The sequence below is a fragment of the Odocoileus virginianus genome, chromosome 11 (genome assembly GCF_023699985.2).
Source record: "Odocoileus virginianus isolate 20LAN1187 ecotype Illinois chromosome 11, Ovbor_1.2, whole genome shotgun sequence".
Classification (NCBI taxonomy): Eukaryota; Metazoa; Chordata; class Mammalia; order Artiodactyla; family Cervidae; genus Odocoileus; species Odocoileus virginianus.
Genome location: NC_069684.1, coordinates 30,811,195 through 30,829,595, shown reverse-complemented (window position 1 = coordinate 30,829,595; position 18,401 = coordinate 30,811,195). Strand labels below are relative to the sequence as shown.

Genomic DNA, 18,401 nt, shown 5'->3' with positions numbered 1-18,401 from the left:
GCAAAGACACAAAGGAACACTGTGCCTTCACAAACTTGAGGCTCTTGTCTTACTGATCTAGAAACAGGAAACCAACTGTTTGTGTTTCCTTGGAACATGGTCTTGATACCACCCTATGTGCCAGGGCAGGCAAGTAGGACTGTCCCCAGAAAGGCTGCGCTATTTTCAGAGCTGACCTGATTTATGTATGAATCTGGACAGCTCTTCTCATCCAATAATTATGCACCAGGTCATTTATTACTGTCACTGCTAACAGATTTCATCACATTAGCAACACTGCACGTTCACATGCTGATGTATTTAGCATGATAAAAAGTGTGACAGAATCACAACATAGCAAATCTTGTAATTTTTTTTTACCTGTTTTCACATCACCCATGACTGTCATTAAACTCACATACATGGTACATAAAGAGGGGACACACACACACAATAAGATGCTAACCTTTGACAGTGAAGTAGAGAATACTAGTTTTTTTAATGATACTTTTTGAGCTGATTCACAAGTGTTGTAAGACATGATAGGAAGAAATCCTGCACACCCCTACCCAGTTCCCCAGCAGTAACATCTTACAAAACTACAGTACAATGTATAAACTGGATAAACTAAGGTCATGGCATCCGGTCCCATCACTTCATGGCAAATATAAGGGGAAAAAGTGAAGCAGTGACAGATTTTATTTTCTTGGACTCCAAAATCACTGTTTATGGTGAATGCAGCCATGGAATTAAAAGACGCTTTCTCCTTGGAAGGAAAGCTACAACAAACCTAGACAATGTATTAAAAAGCAGAGACATCGCTTGACCATTGAAGGTTCATATAGTCAAAGCTATAATTTTTTCAACTGTCATGCACAGATGTGAGAGTTCGACCATAAAAAAAGGCTGAGTGCCAAAGAACTGATACTTTCAAACTGTGGTGCTGGTAAAATGCTTGAGAGTCCCTTGGACTGCAAGATCAAACTAGTCAATCTTACAGGAAAGTCCCTGAATATTCAGGACTGAATGCTAAAGCTGAAGCTCTAATACTTTGGCCACCTGATGGGAAGAGCCAACTTATTGGAAAAGACCCCCATGCTGGAAAGACTGAAGGCGAAAGGAGAAGAGGCTGACAGAGGATGAGATGGTTAGATAGCATCACTGACTTAATGGACATGAATTGGAGTGAACTCTGAGAGATAGTGTTGCAGATAGACTGGCGTGTTGCAGTCTATGGGGTCACAAAGAGTCAGACACGACTTAGTGACTGAACAACAACAGATTAAGTTGCATACTGACACAGATGCAATCAAGACAGAAAGCTTCCCGTCACCATGAGGGCCCCTGAGTTTGTCCTGTTACAGCCATTCTCTTCTTTCTCTAACCTCTGACAATTATTACTGTGTTTCTATAATTATAATTACAGGAACTATAATTTCTATAATGTTGCCATTTCAAGAAGGCTGTGGAATCACCATACCGTGTGTAACCCTTGAGATTGCCTCTTTTCACCCAGCATAACTCTCTGGAGGTTCATGCAGGCAGCTGCGCGTGCTAAGCATTTTCTCGTTTTTATTGCTCAACACTATTCCATGGTGTACAGGTACCATGATACGTTTAGCCATTCACCTACTGAAGGGCACCTGAGTTGTTTCCAATTTGAGACTTCATTTACAAATAAAGTTGTTATAAACATTTACATACGATTTTTCGTGTGGACAGAAATCTTCATTTCTCTGGCATAAATGCCCGAGAATGGAATGCTCAACTTCAAGGCAGTTGCATGGTTAATTTAATAAAAAAACTGCCAAAGTGCTCTGTGGATTGGCTGTAACATTTTACCTTCCCATCAACAGTGTATGAGTGATCCAGGGTCCCCATATACTGGTCAGAATTTGGTGTCAGCATTTTTTATTTTGGCCATTCTGGTAGATGGATAAGAAGTCTCACTGTAGTTTTAACTGCATTTCTCTAATGGCCAATGATGTTGAACATCTTTTCACATGCCTTTTTTTTTTTTTAAACCATCTAAACATCCTCTTTGATGAAATGTCCCATCATGGCTTTACCTGTTTCTAATTAGCTTGTATTTTTTTTTTTAAAGAGGTTTTTGTGAGTTTTGAGAGCCTTTTTGTATTTTGGATATTAGTCCTTTGTCAGATGTGTGGTTTGCAAATATTTTCTCCCGCTCTTCAGCCTATCTTTTCATCCTCTTAAAAAATTTTCACAGAGAAAATTTAAAAATTTTTACAAGGTCCAATTTATCATTTTTCCCTTTTATGGACTGTGCTTTTGGTGTCAAGTCTAAGAACTATTTGGGAAGCCTCACATCTTGTAGATGTTTTTTCCTAAAAGTTTTAGTTTTTTCATGTTTTATATTTAATTCTGTGATCCAGAATTTTGTATCCAAGGTTAATTTTGTATAAAGCAAGGATTTTATCTTTGCTTATAAATGTCCTTTTGTTCTAGTATCATTTATTGAAAAGACTGTCTTTTCTCCACTGAATCTGTACCTTTGTCAAAAATCAATTGCGCGTATTTGTGGGAGTCTAGATTCTCTGTTCTGTTTCACTGATCTGTGAATCTAACCCTTCATTGATATTACACAGTTTTGATAACAGTAGTTATATAATGTCATAATCTGATAGACTGATGCCTCCTATTTTATCATTCTTTTTCAAAACTGGCTTAGTTATTCTAGTTCCTTTACATTTATATATGAATTTTAGAATTATCTATATGCTAAAACATTTTGCTGGGATTTTTATTAGAATTGTGCTAAACCTCTATATCAATCTAAAAAGTGACATCCTCAACTTACATTATGTTGAATCTTCCTATACATGAACCTGGTATGTCTTTCATATATTCAGGCTTTCTTTGACTCTTCCATTGGCATTGCGTAGTTCCCAGCATACAAGCTGTCAGCATAACAAGTTTTATTACATTTACATTGAAATATTTCATTTTTTAGCAACTGTAACCACTTATAGTTTGGCATTTTTAAATTTCAGTGTCCATGTGTTCACTGATAATAGAAACATAATTCATTTTTGTAAATTTATCTCATATCCTGCAACCTTGCTAAATTTACTTATTAACCTGAGGAGTTTTCTAAAATAGATTACAGGAGGTTTTCTATGTAGATAATCATATCTATAGAGATAATTACATCATCTACAAATAAGAACAGTTTTATTTCTCCTTTTCTATGTGTCTTTTATTTCCTTTTCTCCTGTAGCACACTGGCTAGAACTTCTATCACTGTGTTGAGTAGTAGTGGTGAGAGTGCATATCCTTGACTTTTTCCTGATCTCGGGGGAAAAACATCCAGTTTCTCAACACTAAGTATCAATTCAGTGGTAGTTTTATAAATGTCCTTTATCAAGTTGAGGCAATGCACTCCTAGTCCTTTTTTCTAGGAGTTCTCATCACAGATAAGTACCAAATTTATTAAACATATATGATCCTCTGATTTTTCTCCTTTAGCCTTTTCTTATGATACATTAAGTTTAGTTGCTCAGTCATGTCCAACTCTCTGCGACCCCATGAATCGCAGCATGCCAGGCCTCCCTGTCCATCACCAACTCCCAGAGTTTACTCAAACTCATGTCCATCGAGTCGGTGATGCCATCCAGCCATCTCATCCTCTGTCGTCCCCTTCTCTTCCTGCGCCCAGTCCCTCCCAGCATCAGGGTTTTTCCAATGAGTCAACTCTTCGCATGAGGTGGCCAAAATATTGGAGTTTCAGCTTCAGTGTCAGTCCTTCCAATGAACACACAGGACTGATCTCCTTTAGGATGGACTGGTTGGATCTCCTTGCAGTCCAAGGGACTCTCAAGAGTCTTCTCCAACACCACAGTTCGAAAGCATCAATTCTTCAGCTCTCAGCTTTCTTCACAGTCCAACTCTCACATCCACACATGACCACTGGAAAAACCATAGCCTTGACTAGACGGACCTTTATTGGCAAAGTACTGTCTCTGCTTTTTAATATGCTATCTAGGTTGGTCATAACTGTCCTTCCAAGGAGTAAGTGTCTTTTAATTTCATGGCTGCAATCACCATCTGCAGTGATTTTGGAGCCCCAAAAAATAAAGTCTGACACTGTTTCCATTGTTTCCCCATCTATTTCCCATGAAGTGATGGGACCAGATGCCATGATCTTAGTTTTCTGAATGTTGAGCTTTAAGCCAACTTTTTCACTCTCCTCTTTCACTTTCATCAAGAGGCTTTTTAGTTCTTCTTCACTTTCTGCCATAAGGGTGGTGTCATTTGCATATCTGAGTTACATTAACTGATTTCCAAATATTGAACCATCCTCGCATTCACGGTATAAACTTCACTTTGTCATTGTGTATACTTCCTTTTGCATGCATGCTCAGTTGCTCTGCCATGTCTGATTCTTTACGAGTCCATGGACTATAGCCCACCAAGCTCCTCCTTCCATGGGATTCTCCAGGCAAGAATACTGGAGTGGGCTGCCATTTCCATCTCCCGGGGATTTTCTTGATTCAGGGATCAAATCTGCATCTCCTGCACTGGCAGGCGGATTCTTTACCACTGAGGCACCTCATAAGCCCCCAAATGCTTCTTTTCCATGTTGCTAGGTTTACCTATTTATTAATGCTCTGTTAAGGATTTTCTTGGTTTATTTTCATAAATCGTATTATCTACAGAATTGAGAATGCTAGTTTTTTAATAGCATTTTCCTGCTGTCAGAACTTCTCCGTGAGACCTTCCCTTCCTCCAACCTAAATGTTCTTTTCTCAGGACCAGGGATTCCATGAGATAGCAAGAAAAGTCTGTGCAGGCCCTGGTACACTGGGGTCCATCAGTCAGTACTGAACTCCTGAGATCCCTCTTCTACAGACACTGATGGCTACTCCCTCACCCTTCTTAAGCTGGAATCTTCACAACAGTTGGTAGAGTCTATAGATCAATTTGAAAAGGCTGCATCATTGGATTTGGGTACAAGAAGGCACTTAATCTTCAATTAAGTTGCCCCAAAGTCTGCTAAGTTTGAATGTAGGGGTTTTACAGTGATTTCATGGCAAATAGAAGGGGGAAAAGTGGAAACGGTGACAGGTTTTACTTTCTTGGACTCCAAAATCACTGTGGACAGTGAATGCAGCTATTAAATTAAATACGCTTGTAGTTTGGAAGGCAAGCTATGAAAAACTTAGACACTATATTTAAAAGCAGAGACATTACTTAGCCAACAGAAGTTCATATAGTCAAAGCCATGACTTTTCCAGTAGTCATGTACGGATGTGAGAGGTGGACTAGAGAGAAGGCTGAGTGATGAAGAATTGATGCTTTTGCATTGTGGTGCTGGAGAAGACTCTTGAGAGTCCCTTGGACAGCAAGATCCAACCAGTTAATCCTAAAGGAAATCAACCATGAATATTCATTGGAAGGACTGATGCTGAAACTAAAGCTCTAATACTTTGGCCACCTGATGGGAAGAGCCAACTCACTGGAAAAGACCCTCATGCTGGGAAAGATTGAAAGCAAAATGAGAAAGGGGGTGGCAGAGGATGAGATGGTTACATAGCATCACTGACTCAATGGACATGAAATTTGAGAAAACTCCAGGTGGTAATGGAGGACAGAGGAGCCTGGTGTGCTGCAGGCTATGGGCTCACAAACAGTAGGACAAAACTCTGAATAACAGTGAACCTGTGCCCTGCTTGACTAAGTCAGTATGTTCAAAAAGATCTAGATGTGCAGAAAAAGTCTTTGACAAAATTCAACATCCATTTATGATTTAAACTCTCCAGAAAACAGGAATAGAAGGAACATACCTCAACATAATAAAAACTATATATGACAAACCCACAGCAAGCATTACCCTCAATGGTGAAAAACTGAAAGCATTTCCCCTAAAATCAGGAACAAGACAAGGGTGCCCACTCTCACCACTACTATTCAACATAGTTTTGGAAGTGTTGGCCACAGCAATCAGGGCAGAAAAAGAAGTAAAAGGAATCCAGATAGGAAAAGAAGAAGTGAAACTCTCGCTGTTTGCAGATGACATGATCCTCTACATAGAAAACCCTAAAGATTCTACCAGAAAATTACTAGAGCTAATCAATGAATATAGTCAAGTTGCAGGATATAAAATTGACACACAGAAATCCCTTGCATTCCTATACACTAACAATGAGAAAACAGAAAGAGAAATTAAGGAAACAATACCATTCACCATTGCAACAAAAAGAATAAAATACTTAGGAGTACATCTACCTAAAGAAACAAAAGACCTATACATAGAAAACTATAAAACACTTGATGAAAGAAATCAAAGAGGACACAGATGGAGAAACATACCGTGTTCATGGATTGGAAGAATCAATATTGTCAAAATGGCTATACTACCCAAAGCAATATATAGATTCAATGCAACCCCTATCAAGCTACCAACGGTATTTTTCACAGAACTAGAACAAATAATTTCACAATTTGTATGGAAATACAAAAAACCTCGAATAGCCAAAGTAACCTTGAGAAAGAAGAATGGAACTGGAGGAATCAACCTGCCTGACTTCAGACTCTACTACAAAGCCACAGTCATCAAGACAGTATGGTACTGGCACAAAGACAGAAATGTAGACCAATGGAACAGAATAGAAAGCCCAGAGATAAATCCACAAACCTATGGACACTTTATCTTCGACAAAGGAGGCAAGAATATACAATGGAAAAAAGACAACCTCTTTAACAAGTGGTGCTGGGAAAACTGGTCAACCACTTGTAAAAGAATGAAACTAGAACACTTTCTTACACCATACACAAAAATAAACTCAAAATGGATTAAAGATCTAAATGTAAGACCAGAAACTATAAAACTCCTAGAGGAGAACATAGGCAAAACACTCTCCAACATAAATCACAGCAGGATCCTCTATGACCCACATCCCAGAATTTTAGAAATAAAAGCAAAAATAAACAAATGGGACCTAATTAAACTTAAAAGCTTTTGCACAACAAAGGAAACTATAAGCAAGGTGAAAAGACAGCCCTCAGATTGGGAGAAAATAATAGCAAATGAAGTAACAGACAAAGGATTAATCTCAAAAATATACAAGCAACTCCTCCAGCTCAATTCCATAAAAATAAATGACCCAATCAAAAATGGGCCAAAGAACTAAACAGACATTTCTCCAAAGAAGACATACAGATGGCTAACAAACACATGAAAAGATGCTCAACATCACTCATTATCAGAAAAATGCAAATCAAAACCACAGTGAGGTACCATTACACGCCAGTCAGGATGGCTGCTATCCAAAAGTCTACAAGCAATAAATGCTGGAGAGGGTGTGGAGAAAAGGGAACCCTCTTACACTGTTGGTGGGAATGCAAACTAGTACAGCCGCTATGGAGAACAGTGTGGAGATTTCTTAAAAAGCTGGAAATAGAACTGCCATATGACCCAGCAATCCCACTTCTGGGCATACACACCGAGGAAACCAGATCTGAAAGAGACATGTGTACCCCAGTGTTCATCACAGCACTGTTTATAATAGCCAGGACATGGAAGCAACCTAGATGCCCAGCAGCAGATGAATGGATAAGGAAGCTGTGGTACATATACACCATGGAATATTACTCAGCCATTAAAAAGAATTCATTTGAATCAGTTCTAATGAGATGGATGAAACTGGAGCCCATTATACAGAGTGAAGTAAGCCAGAAAGATAAAGACCAATACAGTATACTAACACATATATATGGAATTTAGAAACATGGTAACGATAACCCTATATGGGAAACAGAAAAAGAGACACAGGTGTACAGAACAGACTTTTGGACTCTGTGGGAGAAGGCGAGGGTGGGATGTTTCAAGAGAACAGCATCGAAACATGTATATTATCTATAGTGAAACAGATCACCAGCCCAGGTTGGATGCATGAGACAAGTGCTTGGACCTGGTGCACTGGGAAGACTCAGAGGGATCAGGTGGAGAGGGAGGTGGGAGGGGGGATCGGGATGGGGAATACATGTAAATCCATGGCTGATTCATGTCAATGTATGACAAAAACCACTACAATATTGTAAAGTAATTAGCCTCCAACTAATAAAAACAAATGGGAAAAAAAAAGATCTAGATGATATAAAAAAGAGAGTTTTCTCAGAGCTCAAAGAGTTCACCATTTAATACAGACAGAGCTCCCATACTGTGGAACTGCCCCACAGTACAAACTCTTTATTTTAATACTCAAGAACAGGTAACTACAAATGACCACTAGGGCACCTCAGCAAAGTGCAGTCCCTTCTCAGATCACACCCCACTGCCCAGAAGTGTGCCCAGAGCCAAGGTCTTACACTTAGCATGATCCCCATCAGTGTCCCCTGAAAGCCAAGGGTGGGCTGGTCACTGCAAGGGCCCTGCCCCCAAACTGCTCAAGAGCCCCCTTGTACCTGTGCAGCTCTGATCAGCTGTCCACCAGCCCTCTTGGAGTCAGCTGTCTCTCTCAGCATTTGTCAGAAGCCAGATTCTGATGTGGTTGTTCAGGCTTCTTTATCCAGATTGTCAGTCCTGTGAACACACCAAATTCCCTCCTGCAGGAGGAGTTTTGTTTAAGAACTAATCTCTTCACCTGGAGCTGGAATTCCTGATAAGTGCTTGGATGCCCACTAGCCCCTAAACTCCCCAAATACATTCCCACATAAACTCCCCAAGAGACATGCTCACTCCACAAACACCACCCACACCACACACACACACACACCTGTTTCTACAAAAGTGTTCCTAAAATCTTCAGTGAAACCAGGCCTTGGTGATTCCCCATCTCTCGACTTCCCATGGGCCTGAGGTATCATGGACTCTCAGCACTGGTGACAAGTGCTGGGGGGCGGGGCAGAGGATGGAGGCCCCCACCAGGACAGATCCGGTGAATGTGCACTGCTGGAGTGAGAGGGTCCCACCAGGAGGTCTGTCCCCCAGGGTGTGCTCACTCCAGGCACTGGCTCTGGGGCACACTTGGCAGGGGGCGGGGGGAATGCCCCCTCCTGGGGGTCAGCTCTCCTTTCTGGCGGGCGACACAGCTTCTGTATTCACTAGGCTCTTTCATTGGTTTTTTTCCTCTGCATCAGCTGACCCTAGCCTCTGACACCTCTGTTACAAAGGAACAGTTCTGCCATCCCCTCTTCAGGCCCCCAGAAGCATTTTATTACAGCTTGGTGGGGGGGCCCCTGATGGTATGGTAGGTATGGAGGACCTGCTAGCACTGCCCACCTCCATCTCCAAGCCAAGAGCCCCTAATGGCAGTAGCCACTGCACCCACTCCAGCTCATCCTTCTGTCTCTGGCCCTGGCACCGACCCGGCACAGAGCTGGCATCAGCAAATGCCCGCTGTTGAATCAGGAGGGCTGCTGGCCAGACTGGCCCTCCTCGGAGCTCTTACTAATGGAGCAATGGTGCCAACATGGCACAGTGGTTGGGGAGGTGGCAGTCTCCAAACACTTGCTTTTCTCACTTCTGAGTTTACATGCGGAAGTGTCCAATATGAGCCCCCAAATGCAGCAAGTCCAGAGGGAGAGACGAAAGTAAACTGCACTCCTGATCTCCAAGACTCAGAGCAGGGTAAGAATGTAAAAGAAATTCTCATTAATCCTATTTTAGACTGATGACACATGGAAATGCTATTTTGCATATATTGAAAAATTAAATATATCATTCAAGCTGATTTCACCTGCTACATTTTTCTTTTAATATGGCTACTGAAAATTTTCAAAATACGAATGTAGCCCGTGTTATATTTCTATTGGACAGTGCTCTTCTCCACCCCAACAAGGATGTTTTACCCCTCATTTGCCCGCCCCCATTGTTGGAGTGAGGAGTCTCGAAGAGGAGGAATCCACTCATTTCTGGGTCTGCACGGCATCTACTTGGGGTTGGTTGGGCATGCCCAGGCACTCAGAAACTGAGGAGCAAACTCAATGAGAGATATAAGTGAAAACAGAGATCAGGACATTTTTCTGTGCTATACAGACATTTACAGCAGATATGTTTCCTGAACTACAGTGTCAAGCTGCACATGACACCCCCGGGACTTATTTTATTCTTGGAATTTGTACCTTTTGACCCGTCCACCCATTCACCCACTCCCCACCCCTCACCCCTCACCCTTCATCTCCGGCAACCACCAGTCTGTTCTCTGAATCACATATTTGAAAGTTGTTGAGAGAGTAGATCTTAAATGTTCTTTTTGTTTTGTTTTTTAATTTCTTTTTTAAATTGAATTATAGTTGATTTACCCTGTCTTGTCAGTTTCAAGAAAAGATATATACATAAAGCTCTATCTAGGAAGCTTCCCCAATAGCTCTGTGGTAAAGAATCCGTCTGCTAATGCAGCCTAAGTGGGTGAGATCCCAGGGTCAGGAAGATCCCCTGGAGAAGGAAAACGGCAACCCATTCCAGTATGCTTGTCTAGGAAATCCAATGAACAGAGGAGTCTGGCACACTGCAGTCCATAGGGTCACAAAAGAGTCGGACAAGACTGAGTAACTAAACAACAACTATCTATGTATCTATCTATCTATATCCTTTTTCAGATTCTTTTCCCTTATAGGTTAATACAAAATACTGAGTATAGTTCCCTGTGCTATACAGTAGGGCCTTGTTGACTATCTATTTTCTGTATAGTAGTGTATATATGTTAATCCCACCCTCTTAATTTACCCCCCCCCCAAAGTTCTTATCATAAGAAAAAAATTCTGTAACTGTGTATGGTGACAAATGTTAACTAGATTTACTGGTTTTGCTCATCTCACAGGTATCCAAGTATGGAATCATTATGCTGTACACCTGAAATTAATATAATGTTTATGAAAATTATACCTCAATTAAAAAAAGCATGCATACTTTATCCAAATACAGTACAATTTCACAGCTCACATTTAAGACAGGAACAGAAATGGCTTAAGGTGTCTATGTGTCACTAACATTTCTCAACATCCTCCAGCTGCCCACCTGCACTCCTATACTGACCAGAATATTCTCTTTCAGATGCACTGGCTCTGTCTTCCACTAATCCCTAGTAGGCACATTAACTGTCCCTACTCCCCCAAGACAGTCCAGCGGAGGGGAGACCTCAGTCCATGGCACGGCCAGTGAGTCTGCCTTTTGCCCTCACCCTCAACTTGTACCCCACGTCTCTCAGACTTCCCTTGGTGGCACTTTAGCTCCCACAGCCAGACCTGTGCCGCCTGCCTTCCTGTTCTCTTTTCTTCTACACTCACCTTTCCTCTCAGAAAGTTAAAAATTGGATGCTCTCACTCCTACTGAACTGATAATAACTGAAAACTATCCCATTGAGTGCTTTCCGTTATTATCAGATCAGTAGCTCAGATAGTTTTTCCTGAATATGCCTGCATTCCAATTGTGATGAAGTTCTAAGCCAAAGGAATGAATCTCTAATGGTGGGGTTGTGAGCACCAGCAAGTGGGGTTGAACAGAGTCTCCACCTAAGCCTGGCTCTGGCTGTGCATTCCTTTCCTGGGTCTTAGTTCAGAGTCAAGGCCGAGTAACTACAAGGGCAACCCTTGGACAAAGCATGGGCACTGGGCCAGGCGGACAAGTTTACTCATTCAAGAGAGCGCTCCTGAGCACCCACACAGTGGTGGCACGCTTCTCAAGAGGTGCTGAAGGGTGAGACGGCCCTTGCCCTCACCACCCGCAGCCAGAGACCGGGGCTACTCTCCAGCATCCACCCGGAAGCCTGAGCACAGCTGCACCAGTAACCCTGGCAGACACACCCCCCGAGGCCCCAGTGCCAGCTGAAACCCCTGAGGTCACACACGGAGCCCAGACACGGACTTGCTGGGGACTCGGGCAGGCGGTCTCAGCAGACACTGCCCATCCTGGGCTGGAAATGGCAAGAGAGCACAGACAGTGGGCTCTGTCGGCTGACCACCCAAGAGAAAGTGCACCAATGACAAAAGCCCCAGCGAGTGGACAGAATCAGCACGTGAACGGCATGTGGGGAAGGCTGATGCACAGATGGACCCAGCACGGCTGCCACCCACCTTGTCTTGGGTGGGAGGGGAGAAAGAAAGAAGGTAATAGCTTCTTTCAGAGTGCACGTCTGGGATGGAGATGCAAATACAATCCCCAGTCCCTCCAGCCTAGGCCCCCTGATCTTCCCCGGCCCCCTGATCCCCCCTGGCCCCCTGATCCCCTAGTCTCCCATGGTACAGCAGCAGGACCCTGTTCTTTGCCAGCACATGACACTCTGATGGTGCCCAGGTCAGTGGGTCAGGGCCAACAAGGGCAAAATGGATGCCACCATTCCCACTGTTCTCCACTCCGAGCTCTCTTTGGGTCATGTTGCAGGTATTTATCTAGTATAAAGATGCCCATAGATGAATGGGGGGCTTCTAGCCTCTTAGCATCCTCAGAGAAACATCACTCATCACCTGGCTACTTCACTGTGCCTGCTGGGACATCCCAATTAACTCCGCTGGTTCAGAGGTTGCTAGGAGACAATCCAACTCACTCCCCCCACCCACCACCAGCAGCAGTAGGGGATGGGTCCTGCATGCTCTTCTGGAAGGGGCTTTGGAAGCGGCCCTGAAGAAGCACCCTACTGTGCCTGGCTCATTGCTGGTAGAGAGTGCTGCTCCCAACAGGGGTCCAGAGCAGACTCCTCCAAGCAGCCAGAAACAATCCAGGCTCTATACGGATGGCCACTGGGGAAGCCAGGACCCAAGGGCCCCCAGAGCTCCGACATGGGAACACTGCAGCCTCTGACTTTCTACGAACTGAGTTAATCTGAGTTATGTAACCACCACTCCCCGCTGGGTGGCCTCCTGATGCACCAGCTCCTCTGAATTCCTGGAAGGGGGTCTTGAGAGAGAGTTGAGTTGGGGGCCACAGTGTCTGTTTGCTGTAGCCCCAGCGAGTCCTCCTCCTGCCTCCCCCTCCTGGCTGACTGGCATCGGGCAGGAGAAACCCTCTCGAGCCAGACTTCAAACGTGAAAATCTAGATCAAGGATATATTTGGCTTTCCAAGCTAATCTCTACATCAATTTGGTCTCTACTGAGTTGTAGCCCTTTGAAGAAAACTTGGCAACTACGTTTGGAAAGCAGATGACTCTTACGTAACCCCAGACAGGAGCCCGGGCCTCTGGGAAGCTCGGCAGTGGTCGGCCGGGTCGGGGTTTGGTGTCCGCCCACTTCATCGTGACCCAGAGTGCAGCTTTGACCCACGTGCCCTGTGCACCCTACGGTTTCCCCACACAATGTCTGGGGGATGAAGAACTCAAGAAGCACACCCAGCCCACACCTCCCAAGCACTTTGATGGTGTCCGGGTTGGGGGGCTGGGGACCACAAGGGGGATGGGATGCTGCTGTTCCCACTGCCATCTGAGCGACCGAGCTAGGAGGATGCAGGATGCATGGGGAAGACAGCAGCTCTCTCTCCAGGGACTGGGAGACAGACATCTCGGGGAGGAGAGGAGCTGTCTCAGCTTGTGCCCTGCTCCCCACTTACTGGCCTCTTTGATGCACAGAAGAAGAAGAAGCAGGTGATTAGAATAAATCAACCAAAGAATAAATCAATCATCAGGCTGGGAGGAGCCTACTGCCCCCTCCTCTGCTTGGACAGTGTGTCCCCTGGGGGGTGGGGGAGCTTTGAGTGGTCGGGGGAGATGCACCCACGTGGCAGAAAAGATGTGAGCTGTCTCCTAAAGTGATGATTTATTCCAGCAATATTGTCCTGGATGAGTATCACGGCCACGGACACTCGAGGGGCTCCAGTGGTAATCGATTTGGTGCCAGCAGCTGGAAGTGGGTGAGAACCAAGACTGACCAGGAGGGTGACGTCTGTGGACAGGGCCTCTGACCTGGTCCTCTAAAGCCCAGCTGCGAGGCCCCAGCTGCTGGAGGACTTTACAGGCAGCGATGGAGACAATCAAGCCACTGGGACCGTGCACAGAGGCCCAACACTGTACCGTGTGGCCGGCGGGGACCTGTGTGAACCCCCATGAAAGAAGAGTCATCTTATGTTGCTACAGTCCCTCCCCCACCGCACGCACACCCAGGGCCTCCGGAACAGAATGGGCAACAGAACCTGAGGCTGGAAGAACAGGCAGAAGGACAGGCACCAGGCCTGCAAGGAGCCTGGTGCTGGTTAGCCACTGTGCCCCTGAGGACACCTGGCAAGTGCTTTGCAGGCTCCGAGCCCCTGATAGAGCTGCTGCGTGGAGGGCTGTGGCCTCAGAGGCCACTCACAAGCAGGCGGCCGAACTCTAAAATCTGCGCCGCCTGCTGAGTAAGCATCCCCTTCAAGCTGCTCCCAGATCGAGCTCGGACGCAGCTGGCAGGGCTCCGAGGCCACCTTCAAAAGATACCTTTATCTGCGCGGATGGAAGGTATCTTTGGAGCTCTGCTACAACCACCACCAAAAAGGCATAAAAACAGCTCCAAAACACTCAATCTGTTCCTCCTCCTCCTCCTCCTCGGAAGAAAAGGCACCGCGCACAGCTCCTTTCCATTGCAGAAGCAGAAATCCTAGCCCAGACTTTGTCTCGCAAACCAGAGCTGAGAGTCTTCACTCAGGTCGCACCCAGAGCCGTCTCCGGTCACCTGGGCCCCATGTCGTACGCTTGCCTGACCCAACCAGGCTTGAAGCCAGGCAGCACAATGCCTGGTGCTCACCTGGGGGAGCCATGGAGGGGCTTGGGAGCAGAGGTAATGGACTGCCTTCAAGGAAAAATGCATTAGCAGGTCCCAGGCAAGCCATCCCTGGCTTTCACTGACTGTTAGGCTGTGCCTGGTGAGATGCAGAAACGCAGACCCTCCAAGCACGGCCCTTCTCCTGGCCAGCCAGCCAAGGGATGGCTCTCAGACATGACAGAGCTCTCTCCTGCCAGCCTCCCCGAGAGGCGACAGCCGGTCCTAAGAGGCGCATTTACAGAAAATCTCTTGTGCTAACACTGAAGGGAAAAAAACAAAAGGTCAAACTTCAAAATCACCAACAGAACTATTTCCTAAAGCAAAATCCCAAGTAGACCTCACTCAGGGATGCATTAGATGAACTGTTTTAGTGAATTCTGAACCAGCAGAGAGGTTCTTTTTTCCAGTAATATTTATTCTCTTTTCTCTTTATCAAAATATACTAATCTTTCAATCTAGCAAGTTAGTAATAAAGAAAGACGTTGGTTCAAATAACTTGCCGGCAGTCAATCAGGAAGGCAGTGCCAGACAGCAGCCGGGGAGGTGTCTGTGAGCTGAAGGAGCACCCTCTCCCAAAGAGGGGGGACCCCTTTGATCTTTCAGAAGGCTCTGGGGTCTGGCTGAAACCCGGAAGGCAGAGGCGAGGGCACCTGGAAGGGGTCACTCGGGCAGAGCTGCCCTGACGCTCCATGGAGTCTGTGTCCCAGAGCGGCTGAGCCTAAACCTTATCTAGTCTGAGCACAGGACATCGATTCAGGCTGAGCCAATATCCAGCGCAACCCGCTTCACTATTAACCTATTAAAGCCCAGGCCGCCGAACACGACCCGGCCACCCCGACAAGAAACGCCGCTTTCTAGAAAAAGACCAAGGATAACACTGGACAATTCTCACTAGATGTTTCCCACAGGCTTTGCCCCGGGACTGGGGAATCGTCTCATAAATCAAGGGTAGCTAGGAGACGCCTTGCGGGCGCCGTCCTCTCCCAGTTTCTCAAAATCAGGACGCGCACTCGATTCCCCCCTCAACCAGCTCCCCCCAGCTTTTATCGGCTGGCGGTGGGGGCGGCTCAGGCACAGGCTCCGGCGACGACCGGGCCCCTTTCTCCCCAAAGCGGGAGTGCAGTGCATCCCAGTGGACAAACTCGAGAACCGCACGCTGGCTCTCGCAGCCTCCGCCTGCGTCCTTCCAGTTCTCCGATGCAACCCGGGACCCACACGCACCAGCTCCGCCGAGACCCCGGAGGGAGGGCGACGGATCGGAGCCCGTCTGACCCGCCAAGGGGACAAGTGTGTCCCACTGGCTCCTAGCAGGGCTAAAACCCGAGCGCCGTGGCAGGCAAACAAAGTTTACCCCGAAGGGTCTTCTTGAGTACCCCTGCTGGGAGCATCGAGCTCGAACCCCCGGTTTCAACCGGCCCTGGAGTCCGGGACAAAGGCAATCCCCAGGGCGTTTCTGGAGGGTGTTTGCCCGTAGGGGAGAGAGGGTGCCCTCCCGCGCTCCCCCAGAGCCTCAACGTCTCCGGCCCCAGCTGCCCGCCAGCTGTGCGCGCCCGTCGGGCCCAGAGGTCACCGGCAAACAGCTGGATCGGCAGCTGGGAGCCCAGGAGGCCCCTGCTCAGCCCCGGGGCCCCGAGGAAGGGGAAAAGAGGGCGGCGTGGCTATCAGGCTTCGGTTTCTTCTAACTCCGCCAGCCGAGCTCTCGCCAGATTCGGAGCCCCCTGGCTTTCCCTGGCAGCCCCGGCCCCCGCCCTAGGTCCACAGCCCGCCGCGCCCAGCGGCCCGCGCCTCCCCTGGGCCCCGAAGAGGCGGCGCACCGGGGCGGCCGGCCAGGACACTGCGCTGCTGGCGCCGGGAGCCGCGGGCGCGCCCGGCCGGCCCCAGAACCGGGAGAAATGGGGCGGGCGCCGCGACCCGGACACGCGGAACCCGGGACAGCCGGCCGCTGCCAGCGGGGCTCTGGGGCTCCAAGCTCCGGAGCAGCGCCCCGACCCGGATCCCGGGGCACCGGCTGGCCGCTCGCAGGAGCAGAGAGGGGTTCGCTTTATTCGCAACACAGAGGAAAGCGCCGCTTCAGCCCGGCTCGGTACCCACGCACCCGCGCGCCCACACGCACCCCGGTGCTGGCCGGGTCGCTCACCTGAGTCCTAAAAGCTGTTGAATCCACATGGTCACGTTTCGGGGAGCAGAGCCTCAGATCTCGCTCGCCCCGGCCATCTGCGCGGCGCCCGCGCCCGCTCGCTTCCGTCCCGCGGCGCCGGTCTCCGGCTCTCGGTCCGCCGCCGCCCGCTGCCCGCCGCCCGCCGCCCGCCGGCCGCGGGGCGCAGAGCGAGTCAGAGCGCGGCCGCGCGGGGCTCCATGCCGGCCGGCGCGCCGCCGCCGTTGGGGCGCATGGTTCAGGCGGGGCGGCCCGCGGGGGCGCACATCCTTGGGCCCGGGTGCAGGGCTCGCGACCCCCTCCGGGGGCGACCCGGCGAAGGCAGCGGTGAGGTGAGGGAGCCGGCTGCCGGCCCGGGAGGGGCGCACTCCGGCGCCGCGGCCGCGCGGCGAGGATTTAGGAGCAGCGGCTTCGTCCTCCGGAGCGGCGAAGAGGGAGGCGGGCGGCGCCGCCGCGCACAGTGCGTGTCTCGCGGCGCGGTTCTCGATCCGGCCCGAGCCCTGCGCCGAGGGGGCGGCGAGGTCCGGGGGTGCGGGCGGCGGCGACGCTGGCGGACGCGTTTCTCCCGCGCGCGCCACCGACTGGGGGGCTCTGCCGGGGACTCCGCCGCCGCTCGGCGCCGCTCAAGTTGGCCGGGGGCTCCGTCTGAGCGCTCGCTCCGCAGACGGACGCGGCGCCGGAGGCCGGCAGGAGGCGGGCGGGGGAGGCGCGCGGGGCGAGGGCGCCGTGGAGCGCGGGGCGTGGGGACGCGCGGCGCCGGCGCCGCGCCGAGGAGGCGCGCGGGGATCCCGGGGCCCCGCCGCCCGCGCCCACCGCGCCCGCCGCAGAGCCGCCAGCGCCGCTTGGCCGCCTCCTTCCGCGCGTCTGCCTCTCCGCGCGCTCGCCCCCGCCTCCCCGAGCGGGCCCCAACTCCGCCCGCCCGGCCCGGCTCACGTCACCCGCTCCCCCGCCCCTCGAACTGAAGCCCGAGCCCCCTGCCCGGCCCCGGCTGCCGGTTGCCGCCCGCCGTGCCTCGCAGTGGCCCACCTCTCCGCGCGGGGCTGTGCCCGGCCCCGGCGACACTACAGGCGGGGCCCCGGCCGCCCCTTCCCCAGCTCTGGCCTCATCCCGGTCCCCACCTTGGGAAAAGCTCGAGAGAGGCCGCGGGCTCGGATTGGACCGCCGGGCGCCGCCGGATGGTGTTGCCACGGTAACCGGATGGCACGCGAAGCGGTTCGAGGTTCTGACCCGGTTACCGGTGCGCCCAGTGCCCCGGGAGAGCTGGTTTGGGGGAGGGGACGTTCCCGAGGAAGTGCTCGGGGGGCGGGGGGGGGGGCGCCTGGGGCGGGGACTGGGAGAAAAGTTTCCTTCAGGCAGAGGTGCGCGGAAGCGGCCGCGGGAGTCAGGAAGTTAGGAGGGTCCGCTGCTAGGCACGCGTCTCTCCCCGCGGCCTGGACCCCTGTCTCGGCGCCGGTGAGAGAAGTCTCTGCGTCCCTGGTCGGAGCTCCACCATCTTCGGTCCCCCCACCAGTCCCGTCCCGTCCCGTCCCGAATCCCGAAACCTCAACCTCCCCCTGGACTGGGAGTCCGGCTGCGCCCGAT

General features: G+C 49.6%; 1 protein-coding gene across 4 annotated transcripts in view; it reads right to left on the bottom strand.

The window, feature by feature from the left end:
- The window catches only part of AJAP1 (adherens junctions associated protein 1), a 136,233-nt gene extending 118,207 nt beyond the window's left edge, over nt 1–18,026 (bottom strand). Inside the window, exons 1-2 of one of the 4 annotated variants that reach the window (XM_070474187.1) lie at nt 16,803–17,747; nt 8,407–8,547 (exon numbers count right to left, since the gene is read on the bottom strand). Coding sequence is in view for 1 of the 4 variants with exons in the window: in XM_020877011.2 (XP_020732670.1) it covers nt 16,803–16,831 (29 nt within the window). In the remaining 3 variants the exon portion in view is untranslated. Of the gene's footprint in view, nt 1–8,406; nt 8,548–16,802; nt 17,748–17,938 lie in introns of those variants that run through there. The other 3 variants (XM_020877086.2, XM_070474188.1, XM_020877011.2) reach the window with 3 other exon arrangements.
- Nucleotides 18,027–18,401: the final 375 nt, after the last annotated feature.